Source organism: Ailuropoda melanoleuca, chromosome 1 (assembly GCF_002007445.2).
Source record: "Ailuropoda melanoleuca isolate Jingjing chromosome 1, ASM200744v2, whole genome shotgun sequence".
Lineage (NCBI taxonomy): Eukaryota > Metazoa > Chordata > Mammalia > Carnivora > Ursidae > Ailuropoda > Ailuropoda melanoleuca.
The window spans coordinates 168,529,555-168,544,690 of NC_048218.1; the positions used below are offsets into that span (position 1 = coordinate 168,529,555).

The following is a 15,136-nucleotide window of genomic DNA, read 5'->3' on the forward strand; positions in this document are numbered from 1 at the left end:
GATAAAACTCTCCTTTCTTGTCATGAGGGTCTGGGGCCAATGGGTGATGGCGACAAGCACAAATCCTTGACTGAATTTCCCTTCTTTCCTTGAAGGAAACTCTGTGCTAATGCCCCCTGCCCTCAGGAGACAGCGAGCTCTGAGGACCAGGATGTCTGTGATTCATCTCTGTACTCTCGGCAGGTAGGAGGCATTCGGTCGTTGTTAACAAACACTGACTGTTGTTGAAGGCTCACCTCCACAAATCCCATTGGGGTCAGGCCCCTCAATGAGCTCCAAGAGCCACGTGTGTTTGTGTCTCTCCATGGAATCCAGCGCCACGGTACTGTACCCTTATCATCTCAGATACGCGTTCCTCCCTAGGCTACAGGATGAGCATTTAATATGTATGCATCGTGTAGTATGTGTTCGAGAAACATGAATACATGTATGAGCCAATGGATTTCAGTCTTTTTTATTTATTGTAGCAAGAGTCATGACTTTTCTCATCTGAATTTTGATGTTGGCCTCAGTGAATTTTGCCTCCATGTTACTTTCCTCTCAGAAGATCAGCTAGAGTCATGACTGAAGAGAAGCTGAGAACGTGAAAGGAGGCTAAAAATGCGCGCAAGGATAGTAAAGCGCCTCCTATCCCAACGTAACGGCAGAGGTGGCTACTGGCCAGGCTTTACTTAGATAAAGGGAGAAATTAAGGCCTCGTCATTGTGTCACATGACATGAAATGAGAATGACAGAGTGGTCTCCAGAAACCAAGAAATAACAAGACCCATCTGCTGCAGGATCTTTATACCAACAGGAGGGATTTAGTCATACAGCACAAAGGTCATGCTGAAGAGGGGCATTGGCAGTCTGCCTCATTCTGTTACGCACTGAGTGGTACGTAGAATGAAGAGCAAAAGATGATGGATCCTACCATTCAGCCATTTGAATCCACGTCCTGAGGTTGTGCCTCATGTGCAACAGCTATAAATCAGGGGTGGCAATGCCTTGTTTCCTAAGTGGGTTTGGACAGATCTCCTGGAAGATTCCCCAGTAGCACATTACCTTTGGGCACCTTGGCCCTCCATCTCTCCCGATTGATGTGCACCACTTCAGTCCAAGTGGCTTTAAAACTCTTGTAATCAACGGGGATGACAGAACTGCTGATGGGGGCGCTTCCTTCTGAGCCAGTGCTCTTCACACCTGACCGCTTTGCGTCTGCGGAACTGATGCTGTTCAAACTGGAGGACAAAAAGTCACACCAAAGGGGAAGGTTAGTGTTTTAAAAAATGTATGCCAATGAGCGAGCTCCAGAAAGGAGTGGCTCACACTCCTTAAGTTGTGTTGCGAAATTCCTGGGTCCTGAAGTTTGCAATTCTTATTTTCCATATGTGACAAATGGGAAATTCTATATTTTCAGCAGGTAAAAAAAAATCAAGATTTCAGCCTCCTGAGTATCTCTATTCCCCATAATTTTTCGCTGCTGATTGGTATCCTCTTATTCAATAGGACTAGAATTCCTTCACATGAATTCTCTGTCTTCAACTCTCTGAAATTAACTAATTTGAAACTGGGCTTCTACTTGGTTCCCCAGTGTACCCACCTACTTCCACACTGACCATTTTCCAAGTTACCCAGCCACTTGTACCTCTTTCTCTCCAGCTCCAACCTCCCCCCCCCCCCCCCCCCNGTACTGGAGTGCCTCTGACCCAGGATCCCCAAGGCCAGGGTAAGATTTCCTTATGTTGCCGGGAAAGCTGAAAAGGCACAGACACCCTGGAGATTGCAGGAAATGAGTCATACAAAAGGCATTTGTTAAATGAATATTACTTCAAGCTTTAAGCATGGGCAACTTTGCATATATAAAAAGTATCACCTTCTGGGAAACTTGAACGTCTCACACACTTCCAGGTTGGCTAGCACAGTGACTGACATGAATCCAAGCCACTGACAACCACAACCAAGGCTCACTAGATAAGCAGGATACATTTCAGCCCAGTGCTTGCAGGGCTGCGGGGCAGGGGACTCAGGCAGAAGGCTTCGGTCCTCCTTGTCAGAAGTCGTCCCTGGGTCCATTCACCTGGAGCATTTCAGGGATCCCACCCTCCTCATATTCCCTTCTATTTACTCCCTCTCTTGCTCTTTTCTTTTTTTTCCCATTAATTTCCATTTCTCTTCATTCTCCTGTATACAAAGCCCCAGGTTTTTCATGGGCAAAAGGGAAAGAGGTGGCGGTACTAGCAGTGGTACCGCTAATAAAAACTAAGTGTTACCACTTCCTCTGTGCTTGACCCTGTTATAAGGGCTTCATGTAGACTGAATAACTCCTTTAATCTTCCCTCCGACCTAGGAGTATTACAACCTACATGGGGAAACTGAGGCCACTCAGTTGGCCTGGCTACCAAGTAACGGGATTGGGATGTTTAACCTGGAATCTGACTCCAGAGCCTGCTACTGATCTACGCTCAGTATAATGAAGTTGTGTCAGAAGTGATTTAAAACTTTCAGGTTCTTTTTCTTTCCTCCACTTTATTCTTTTCATAAACCTAGAAATGAAAGTTTCATTTCTTCTGAGAATTCTGATCAGTGGTACTTTCTTTTTGCAGTATGGGGAGCAAGGACGGCCTGGGCCCAGGAGGTCAAAGTGCTGTGATGGATGCTGCCATGAGCAAAAGCACCAAGAGAGAGAATGGGGTGGAGGACCAGCACTGGAAACCCACCAGTCATGGTGTGAATCTTGGTCACTCCCTTCCAGACAAGCCTGGGGAGCACAGACAGTTCAGCTTCCACTCCTCTGAGAAAAAGAAAGAGCCAAACATCTCTCTTACAAGAGAGGTAGGGGCAAACATCATTATGAAATACCCCCATCTCTACCAAAGGAACAACTCTGTCCTCACGGACAGGACGACCTGACCCCCGTCCTTCAAGTGTCTCCACTGACCTTGAACGCCTCTGTCCCGTCCCGCCAGTTTGGGAGGTTTCATCAATTAAAGGACTCACGATCTTCTCAGTCATGTCCGTGAGCACAGTGAAGGTGGGTTCCACAATGAAATCAATAAAACCTGAAGAGAGACAGCAACGCTTCAGAGGAACTACAAATTCACTGGGCCTTTCTGTATTTTCCTATGGAAACTGATGAATTTTATCTTTCTTTGAAAGTTTATCCACAGAGGAGCTCAGGATTACATTAGGAGAGAGGAAGTTGGTCTTTATTAATTTAACATATCCCTGGAGTTGAATATGGCTCAGTTCCATTTCTCCTACATAACTTTCCTATGACTTTCTAATAGCTAGCTCAATCTAGTGATTAAGAAACACATATTCAACCCCCACTCTGCAACAAATGCTGTGGTCGGTGCACATAAGAGGCAAAGATGTAGAACACAGTCTGCCTACCCTCTAGGAGTTTATAAGAGAGATTAACTGAGCACAAAAATGAGGGGCGCCTGGGTGGCACAGCGGTTAAGCGTCTGGCTTCGGCTCAGGGCATGATCCCGGGGTTATGGGATCGAGCCCCACATCAGGCTCCTCCGCTATGAGCCTGCTTCTTCCTCTCCCACTTCCCCCTGCTTGTGTTCCCTCTCTCGCTGGCTGTCTCTATCTCTGTCAAATAAATAAAATCTTTAAAAAATAAATAAATAAATAAATAAAATGACCCCTAGAGTATATGGAAAGGGTCAAAGGAGAAGTCCGAAGAAGGCCCCTGGGAAGGTAAGGGAGGGAGGATATTTTCCTTCCCACTGAGAGGCCTGTGAACAGCTTTATGGAGGTTGTGATGTCTGAGCTGAGCCCTAAGTCTCTTCACCCTAGGTAGAAGGGGTGGAGTAAGCAAAGTGAGGAGGATGGGAGAAAATGCAGGATGTGTCTGAGGAATGACTGGGGCGTAAGGACTTTTTTCCGGAGTTGGAGAGGGAAAGCTTGGGAAGGCAGGTAGTCATCAGCTCAGGGAGGGAGGCTCCTAAGGGTCTGGCTAAGAAGTTGAGTGGGACCTAGACAGATACTAGAAGGCCCTTGAGATGTTTGGGCAGCATCAGTTAGATTTTTTAAATGTTCTTTGGGAAAGTTCATCTGGTAAGATGGACATGAAGGAAGAGAGCAGGAGGGTCTGAGGCTGGGAAAATCATTTTAGAAGTTGTTGTGGCAGTTCGAGGGAAAGGTAAGGAAGGCAGGATCCAGTGCCATTGTAAGGTGGGGATGTCATGGAGGCACAGGTGCCAGCACAGTGGAGGGGGGTGCTGCCTCTAAGTGGGAATTGTCAGAGACCTCCCACGGCAAAGCAGAGAACCCAGGGATGATGGGGGAGCTGAGGCTGGGGAAAAGGACGGGAGCTCAGTCTTAGATCTGCTGACTCTGAGGTACTGGGAACACATCCAGATGGGAGAGCAGAAGCAGAACTGGCAGAAACAGGGCTCGAAATTGGGAGAGGGGTCAGATCTGGAACTGTACCTTTGAGATATCACCATGTTAGGGAGATAGTTGACGTTAGGCTAGAGTCACTGTCTCAATGGCTCTAAAATACCTGGGTGTTCTGTGACACATTAGTAGAAAATATATGCTCTGGAACTACTGGTGGTAGTTCATTACACAGCCACATGAAAGTTGGAAGGAAATGAAATACCAATCAAAGGAAATATGGTGTTTGGCGCAAATGCTTATTTGGTTTTCATGACTGAGGTGGGGGTGATCTTGGCATTTAATGCCCAGCAATGAAGGATGTTAAAAGTCCTACAATGTAATTAGCAAAACAAGCATTGTCTCAAATACCCATAGTATCCTGTAAGGAAACACCGATGGTCAACTTTGTATGCTAGTTGTGTCTAATTTTATAAATTCAGCTTAAGCTGAAACTGAATTGTTTAATGACACTGTTTTCACCTTTTTGCTTTTACACAAGTGAAAGTCAACATGTCCAAACCAGATCTTAACCAGCTTTCCCTCCAACCCTTATAAACAGGACCAGGGTCCAACCACTTAATCTGGATTGCTGCCTTCACAGTAGCTTTGCATCCAGCTGAATACTTAATATACTACATGCCACCTCTCTCCTGGAGAGTCTCCTTCCTCCCTCCATTCTGTCACCCCTCATCGTTTCCTTGTAATCCTGCAGAAGGCACCCAGCTGATTTTCTTGCTTCTAGTCTTACTCAAAACCCTCCCAGCTACTGATACAGAAATCGTTCTAAACAGTGATTGACAAGCTTTTCCTGTAAAGGGCCAGATAGTGAATATTTTAGGTTCTGTGGGCGAAATCTATGACAACTCCTTAACTCTGTCACTGTAGTGTAAAAGTAGCTGTAGACAATACGCAAATGAATGAGCTTCGCTGTGTTATAATAAAACCATTTACAGGACCAAGTGGTAGGCTAGATTTAGCCCACAGGCTACAGTTTGCTGACTCGTATTCTAAAGCATCAATTTATATATTTTTAAATCTTACTTAAAATTCTTTAGATCTGCCCTGATTTTTCTCTCCAGACATGTCGCTCGCTTCATCCTACTCTCTGCCCACTACTCTAGCCATATGGAGCTGTATGTAATGCCCTGACCATACTAGGCTGTATTAAATTTCCCTGCTCAGGATATGCTAATCCCTTATCTGGAACGCCCTTCCACACACCCATTACATACCTCTAACCAACAACACCATTTGCCTAGATAACACCTACTTATTTCTTAAGCTCCAACTCAAATATTACCCTTCAACAAGTCTTTCTAATGGTCCATACACTCTGTTCTGTACCCAATTGCGCCACGTACAAAACTCAAACTTAGCCCTGTAACACTCAAATAGATTTTGTTTTCCTAACATCTTGCCTACCACCCAATACTGGTTTAATATCTTTGGAAGTAGATACCATATATAATTTGTATTTGTTTCTTTATAACATCTATTTTAGTGCCTAGCAGTACCTTGCGCCTAACAGAAACTCAATATATTTTTATGAAAAAAAGGACGGAGTACTCAAAATACAAGTAGAAAAAAAATCAGTAAATCCTTGTTGAATTTATTTTTTGAATGATTTCAGACTCTCCTAAGTGAGGAGCACTGCTGATATTTAATGTATGTGTGACACTGGTACCCTCTCTCATATCTGAGGATTTCTGTAATGCACATATATTACGGTTATTAGCAGTACAAAATAATCTTCATCAAAAAAAAAGGTGCTAAAAAGTTTCTAAAAAGAAGGAAACATTTAAAATGAGCCATTCCTAGAAGTAAGGTCATCCAGGAAATGGGACTGTCCTGGCAACAGGGCCAGAGGAAGCATCATTGAGGAGAAATGCCAGGGAGACTTCCGGTATTGCATGCAGAATGGGAGGCTGAAATAGAATGGGGTTCTTGCCACTGATTCTTGTCATCACACTGGAAAGTTGAGCCCCTTTTACTCTTGGTGGGGAATGATAGAGACAGCAGAGCAACACTGTCTAATCTTCCCACAAGCCAGCCACATTCCAGGGAGCAGGATGGGGAGAGCAGCTCCATCAACCCAACCAGCCAAAGCCACGAGCGCGGCACAGCAGAACGGAGCCAGGTTCCCGGCCAAAGAATCTCTGGGAGCATCTGATCTTACTTCTAGGCACCCCTCTCTGTTTTTTCTTTCCATCCAAAGGGCTGTCGACACATACCCACTTGCGACTGAGCAACCATCGTCGACTTTCGATCACACAGAGGAGAAAAAGGCAGCCCCAGCTCTGCTTCTCTGTCACCCTAGAAAAACAGGAGGTCATAGTAAATTCAGATCAACAGGCAAAGTTGCCCAGATTTTATTTAGCAACTTCAACTGCCACAAAGGCCACTGGTCTTTATTATAATTATTACAATTACATTATGAAAAAAGTCCTTTTGGGGCCTGCTCCTCTATATAAAAGACACCAAGAAACTGAAGTCCTCTGGGGTCCAATCATTCCCATCCAACTGCAAAGGCACATGCTGTCGTATAGAAAGCCTCATCAGGCAGCAATAGGTCCCCCGAGGAAAACAGGAAAAGCCATTGCGTCCTGTGGCCAAGAGCCAACACCGCAGTCAGAATTCCTGTGTGTTCACGAGTTGTCGTGTCGATCTGTGGCCTTTCTTGAGCCAGTGAAGCCCCCCCAGTTGTGGAGAGTGTCCAAGAAACAAATTAAAACTGGACTGATTTGGATTTATTTTCCCAGTGCTGCTACCTAACGCTACACACAAATGGGAAAAGTGCTTCCAGAGTCTTAAGCACAGGGCTTAGCCCATAATGAAAAGTGGACCAAAAAAGAAACAGAGTAAACAACTGCTTGTGTTTCTCAAGTTAGACAATAATAATTCTCTGGTCAATATATTCTCAATCTCACCATAAAGCATCACTAGAACAAGGAAGAACTATGGAGAGTCTAAATAATGAGGGAGAGGATTTTTGAAAACCTGCCAGCACTAAAAGCTCAATACTTTAGTCACACACCTAGAGGAGATAGAGAACATGGCACCCTTCGTGCAGTAGTGAAGTCGTGCCGACTCCTTTTACTAGGATAGAGTCTGCTCAGGTTAATGGCTCCTGACCTTGGCTTGAATCTGGCCTTTCTCCCTCTAGCTGTGTGATCACAGGAAGTTTATTTTTCCTCTCTACATTTCAGTTTTATGTTCTATAAAGTATGGAATAATAACCCCTATTGCGTCAGGTTATGATGAGGATTAAATGAGAAATATATGTAAATAAAGAACTATTATTGTTTCTCTAATATTAGGTGTCTTATGTATCTCTAATGCTTAAGTCAAGAGTTGAGAAACATTTAGTGAATGTGTTATATCAAATCCACTCTGATGATAATAAATATTACCAATAAATTGATAGTACGTAAAAAGCAGTAACAATATTCAAAAACCAGACTGGGTTCACAAACTAAATACTTTTTCTTTCTAAGGCACGTTACCAAAGAGAAAAGATGCTGGCTCACACACACACACACACAGAGAACATCCACTGAAAGGAAGGAAAAGGAATGGGCGTCTGAGGAAGCTGAATGGTGGGGTCACAATACATGCTGGGGACATCCAAGGGCCTCCGGAACAGTCCTGAAGTGGCTCAGTTCCTTCTGCACACTTTCCCGTTCCCGTGGGACACAATGGCTGCTCTACTTCTGAGTACGCCTTGCTGAGGACTGCACCCTCCCTCAAGTGGCATGATAAAAATAATACACTCCTGGGCTCCATCTACTTGGGCAGGATGAAGAGAAGGAAGAGTATTTATAACATAAACTGTTGTTGTGCCCATGGTTTAGCAGGATAGCTCAGCTAAAACAAATAAAACCCACTCTTATTCCCTATGAATCAGGGATACAAGTTGGTTTTTTGATACATTTTAATGGGGGTGGTCGAGAAGAAGAGGTGGCGAACACTAACCACTGGACCATTAAGGCATAAGCATTAATTTGGATTTTATTACTGGAAACGTTCAAGCTATTAAACAACTTCTTATCTCATGGATTTGTCCATACCCACATCTACACATCACTTACATCTTTTGGATTTAATTGAGCTGAGTAGACTCAACTATTAAAAGTCTATTTTAAAATAGTGGCCAATGAATTTCCTTTGGAGGATAGATACATTTATGAATTGGGAAAAAATGTGCAGAAAGTAATATGGAAGGATGTACTTCTACAGGTGAATTCAACTTGACTGAAACAATATTATATGACTCTATAACTACTGGCCTGTTTGGAATTATTCATATCCTTTCCTTTTACTGAAGATGTCAGTATTTTTAAAAAAGGGCAAAAGCCTCAGCACAATGGATTTTCTTTAAACTAACTCATTTTTTTTTTCTTCTGGGACAATGCAGAAAAATAAATATCATTCCTGCCATAGGGGTGGGGTTAAGACTAATAAAGTCACGCAGTCAATCTGCAAAAGGAGCATGATGAATTTTGTTGAATGAATGAAGAGATGAATTTGATTAGAAACACTCAAGTTCCTTCGAATACGCAGGCATTTATGACAGGCAAGCTGGGGGAGCAATCAGGCAGTGAGCTGTTCATAAAGCCTCCCTCCTTTTCCTTTTCTATTTCCTGTCCACACAGCTACACTACATTTCCCAGGATCTCTGCCAGTTAGTGCTGGATAGTAAAATAAGAGGAGAGGGGATGAATCTCCACCACTTCTGGCATATAAAATCTCCTCGGTCTACTTCTCCACGTTCTTCCCTTTTTTGCTGGCTTGGTGTAGACAAGCAACATGGAAGCCATGTAGAGTCTGGGTCTAAAATCACTGCAGATTGTAAACTATTGGCCAATCAAGAAACACTTGTCCTGTGCTTTTACATGAGTGGGTAATAAACTTCCACTTTATGTGTGTCATTATTCATTTTGGGGTTTGTTCAGCAGCTATATGTGAGCAACAAGCCAATCAAGAAAAACAAAGATTATTTCCACATTGTAAGTTCACAGGGCAGGTGACATCTCAAATCAGTCTTTTCAGAGAGAGTGAAGAAAAAGTATCTGATTGGAGAGGGTAACAAAAGCATCACACACACACACACACACACACGCACACACAAATCACAGTAACGTACCCTCTTCTTTCCCAAGGGAAGAAGTTACAAATAGGAGGTATAAGAAAATTATTGTGATTTTGGATTTAAGATAATATAGTAAAGACATCTGTGTCTTTTCTTCTCAGAAATTAACCTCTCAAAACAGGAAAGCAAGAAACAGAAACACAAATGCTAGGGAAAACCTGTAATCTCAAATCAAACTAGATGAGGAACAGCTGAAAATGTGAGTATCAGAGAGGTGGTGACATAAGATCCCCAAAGAAGGTCCACGGCTCCAGATCTGAGATAAAACTTGAAGAGCATAGTTCTCGTGGTTCTCTCTGGTGTGACAAGGTACCCTGGACCCTATTTAGTCCCTAGGAATAGTAGAAAAGGAGACATTGAATGAGGAAACACATGGGCATGGCAAGAGGGTGATGGATGGCAGAGTCTGAATTGTGAGCATTCCTACAACTGCTGCCTACTTCTGTGTGGTAAGAAGTAAAGATTAATACACACACACACACCCCGCATCACAGAAGCCTCATAACAAACCATGAAGAATCTCTGCTAGTTTAGAATATTGCTGCTCTGGTTTCTCCCTGGCACGTATCTCCTTCAGATAGTCTAAAAATAATGCCTTACATCCAACAAGAGTAAATAATCATAATCATAAAATGAAGAAGGAGGAGGAGAAAAACGGAGGAAGACGAGGAGGAGGAAAAGCAGCACTACCGTCACTACCAAAAAAAAACCCTGTAAAAAGATATTTCAAGAGAAAAAGAAAAAAAGGAAGAAACAAACAAAATTAACAGATAGGAAACACCAGAAAAAACAGTGATGCCCAAACATATTGTCACGAACAGAAAGAAATTCCTGAAATTATCAAGAACAAGGGCGCAGGGAAGCAGCAGCAGGAGCTAGTAGAGCTCAGGAAAGATATGGAAGAAGAAAACAGAACCGTTGCGTAAAGGAAGGTTGCACTGGAAGCAGCACAAACAAGAGTTGTTCCTGATGAAAACACATTAAGGGGCATGGAGGTCAGGAATGTAAAAAGCAGGTCAAACAAAGACCTCTGATCAAAGAGTTAAAGCAGATTTAAAGGAAAAATACAGACATGGAAGAGAAAAGAGAGTCAACGTATGAACTCTTTTCCCTAAAGAGGACAACTTAACAAATGGAAAAGGAGGGGCGCCTGGGTGGCACAGCGGTTAAGCGTCTGCCTTCGGCTCAGGGCGTGATCCCAGCATTGTGGGATCGAGCCCCACGTCAGGCTCCTCTGCTATGAGCCTGCTTCTTCCTCTCCCACTCCCCCTGCTTGTGTTCCCTCTCTCGCTGGCTGTCTCTATCTCTGTCGAATAAATAATAAAATCTTAAAAAAAAAAACCAAATGGAAAAGGAAAGAATTCAAAGATTTAATCAACGTAACTTGAATCTACAGAAGAAAAGAATATGCCAGGCCCCAAGAAAAGCTATTGTAGAACAATCATTATTGAAATATATCCTAGTAATGTCAGTGGGCTTTAAAGATAAAGAAATAATCCTTTAGGGCACATAAGCAAAAAGATATGTCACCTAGACATGAAAATAATTACAGAAGGGCCTCCAACCTCTCCATAGCAATATTCACAGGTAGAAGACATTTGAGCGAAATCTAAAAAAGGCCTCAGGGAAAGAAAGTTTGATCCAAAAAAAAAAAATGTCTTACCCAAGCAAACTATGGCCCAAGTATAATAGCAGGAGAACAACGGGCAAGTACACAAAAAACGTGGCTTCATTAGCTCTTCTAGAAGAAACTACCCGAGGAACAACGTTGGCCAACCAATGGATGATCAACCAGGGCCAAAGTACCAACACTGAGCAGAACCAAGACAAGAACAACCAGAAAATTATGCTTTTGCCTGATATGTTTTCTACCTTTCTGAGTAATGTTGTTTAGGGTGCATCTTTCATAAGCAGCCCGTAGCACATGCCATAGAATGCCCATTTAAAAACACAGGATAATTTAGAAATGATAAAGCCAACAAATAGTAACAAGGAGCTAATTATGTTATGGAAAGGAAAATGAGGAATGGTGTTGGGAGGTAATGAATAAACACTGCCTTTCTTATCTGTTGGGGATAATATATCATTTAGACCTGATGTATAAAATAATAGAGCTATATTTAAATAATAAAGGACAGACTATGAAAATTAAACAAGTTAATAAAACCTACTAAAATTACATGCTGGGGAAGAGGAGAGAGGAAAGAGAAGCTTACTACTTTTTATAACAAGGAGGCCATAGATACTATCTAAATAAATAGAGGATGTAAAATTTTTATTATCAAGTTAGCCACTGGAAGAACTAAAAACATAACATAAAACTTCCAAATCATCAGAAGAAATAAATATAGAACAAAGCAGATGGCAAAGCCAATATAATGAACTATTTCTGAAGATGCTGTAAAAACAGAAAGTATAATATAAAATATGATGGCTCCTAAGATCAAATATTCCTGTCATTTCAATAGATATGAACATAGCTGATTTCAAATAATAAAAGAAAAGAATCTTAGATGGCCTCATAAAAAACATCAACTATATACAGTGTTTAAAAGGCACTCCCAGGGGTGCCTGGGTGGCTCAGATGGTTAAGTGTCTGCCTTCGACTCAGGTCATGACCCCAAGGTCCTGGGATCAAGTCCCACATTGGGCTCTCTGCTTAGCAGGAGCCTGCTTCTCCCTCTCCCGGACGCTCCCCTGGCTTCTATTCTCTGGCAAATAAATAAATAAAATCTTAAAAAAAAAAATGGCACACCCAAACCAAAGTATCTCTGAAAGGTTAAAGGTAAAAACCTGTGCAAGGACAAGGGTCATAGTCTTAAAATGAGTCAAATTTGAATTCTAGGTAAAAGCATTAGATGAGGCAAAGAAGCAGGGTTTATAATGATAAAGGGTATAATAAATTATGATGATCTAATAGTTATGAATATCCAGGAGCCAAATAACATAGAATCAACATTCACACTATGTTGAGAAAGAGAAAAAAAATAGAAACACCTGTTATCCCGCAATAGATCAAAATTTTTCAATGATATATAAAATACCTAAATGACATAATTCATAAGGTAGATGTACAGGGTATTGTTTGAATTCTATACCCTGCAAGCAGAAAATAAATCTACTTTTCAAGAGCAGTGAACATTCACAAAACTGATTATATAGTAGGTGACAAATGATTCACAAGAAAATCCAAACAAGAAAAAATTCTTTGATCAAATTTCAATAAGCCACAAATTAATCACAACACTAGAAGCAAAAGAGCCCACCATTGGAAAATTATGGAAACAAATACCTCTATCTGAATCAAATCTTGGGTAAAAGAAAAATCTACACCAAAATTGCAGAATATTTAGTAAGGAATGACTGTGAAAAAACTGTGTATCAGAATCTATGAGATTCATAAGAAAAAGACAAACTCCTAGCCTTATATCTTCTAATACTAAACAGGCAGAATGAAATAAGTAAATTGAGCATCCAACTGAGGGAGTTAGCAAAAGAACAAAATAAACTCAAGCAGAAGAAATGAATTAGTAAAAATGAAAACTTCAATTAAGGTATTATAAAATAAAATAGAAACAAAACAATCAAATGATTAGCCAATTTCATAGAGAAGCAAGGAGAAAAACACTAATACACGAAATGAGAATTAGAAATGGGGAAATAACCACAGACACAGAGGATATTAAAAGAATTGTAGGGGACATTTGCAAAATATAAAAATAAACAGCAATATAAAGGAAATGAACCTCAAGACTTTCATAGCATGTATTTACCAAAGAGGCAAACTTACACTTCTTTAAAGTCAATATTTCATTGAGAAGCACCCCAAGGCCACAGCTTGGATTTTGTAAAATATGGGTATAATACTGGAGATGTAACTTGCTCTTTTAGCAAAGTATGGAGGGTCTGGTCTATTGGCACTGATGCTATGCCCTTATTTTGAATTACAACCCAACTTCCAAATGTAATATTTTCAAAGACTCTCCAGTCCCATTGAGATTTCCCATTTGAACTGTCCGATTTAAAATCTATAGTTAAGAGCTGAGGCAACATTTCTCCTACATGGGTTACTTACAATGGCTTATGGCATCTGGGTTAAAATATAAAGTCAATAAAAATAATTTACTGAATCATAATTACTAAAAAATAGTTCCAGTCCAGTGAGCTAACATTCCATTCCCAATAGGCAAGAAATTCAATAAGGTTATTTTCACATTGCCTCTAGCACCTTTTCATTCAATTCAAGCATATGTGTATGCAAACAAGGTTTCCTTTATGGGAAAAAAGTATGCACATATTTAAGAAACTTCTCATATCCACTCACAATTAAAAGAAGGAATCACTTCAATACCTCAAACTTACACGAATTAGCTATCACCTACATTTGGCTATAGATTAAATACTCCCAGCCATAGGGGGTGTTATTACACAAGCAATATTAAAGAAAGCATATGATAATGGGGAGTGGATATTCACAGAAAATCCTGTCACTAATATTAGAAAAATAGCTTCCGGGAAGATGGCGGAGTCATTCTTGCATATACAAGGCCCACCTGTCCAGCTCTAGTTCCTTGCACACCACTCGGTTCTCCTTGAGAACAAGTCTGAGAGACCAAGCAATGACTTTGCAAGGGGAAAGAGCCACATGCAGAATAGCGTACCTGATGGTATATTCACATAACAGCTTAGGGGAGCATGTGTGTGTGTGCTCAGGTGTTGATGTGTACCCCTAGACAGTATAAAGGAAGTGCAGAACATTTAATGCCAGAAGGACCCTAAGGAAACATCTGGCCCAACTGTCCCCTAAATTCCCCCCCCACCCCTGCCACCACCACCTCTAAAACACAAGTCACAGATCATTGGGAACTAGAAGAGGGATTTGATTAGTCCCATGAACCAGTTGGAATAAAAACTCCAATAAAGGGTCTTCTGGACTTTGTTGAGTATGCTGTTGACTCTGGTCCCACCTCATCACTAGATACTGTGTACAGTTTCAGAAGTAAAAACACACACATACAGATGCCTTCTACAATTTTTCCATTCAAACTAGAATCATAGAATAAGAGTAATCATAGGAGTAATTTGCTTCCAAAGATAAGAAACCACTGAAAGAGCCTATCTCTTGTCAGTGTAGGGGACAAAGGTGAGACCAGCATCGCGACTAGTGTTCCGTGCAGTCTCAGAGGTCTCCCAGCCCATGACGAGAACCACCCTTCATGAAGTAACCAGAGTAACTGAACTAACTGTACTGATGTGAATTGGCTATAATTTAGGCCCCACAGTCTGCATGTCCACCTTGTCTTCAATCTTAGGACCTCATGTCTTAAAGATGATGTTTTAATGTTGGCAGCTCTTCTTGGGAAGACACCAGTTTTGATACCATGTATTAATTTCCCAATTTCTCTACTTCTGTGTACCTTTTTTTAAATTTAATTTTAAAGCACTGCCTACTCACTAAAGACTCTGGCTCCCCTTGTAGAAAATACAACCCTGTGTTTTTGGATGTAGTACGTTTAAACATAATTGAAACAGTAGCTTCTAGTGATTTCCTGTCCACAAACTGCCACACCTCACTTTGGAATTTGACAATATGGCTTATCTGCTCAAATGAAA

General features: G+C 41.4%; 1 protein-coding gene across 6 annotated transcripts in view; it reads right to left on the reverse strand.

Annotated features, from left to right (window-relative positions):
* PDE1C (phosphodiesterase 1C) overlaps positions 1-15,136 on the reverse strand; it is a 512,296-nt gene that overhangs the window by 63,248 nt on the left and 433,912 nt on the right. For all 6 annotated transcript variants that reach the window (XM_034670080.1, XM_034670091.1, XM_034670087.1 and 3 more), the window contains 3 exons: positions 6,606-6,687; positions 2,921-3,041; positions 1,045-1,220 (listed from right to left, as the gene is read on the reverse strand). In XM_034670080.1, coding sequence (XP_034525971.1) covers positions 1,045-1,220; positions 2,921-3,041; positions 6,606-6,687 — 379 coding nt within the window. The remainder of the gene's footprint in view (positions 1-1,044; positions 1,221-2,920; positions 3,042-6,605; positions 6,688-15,136) is intronic.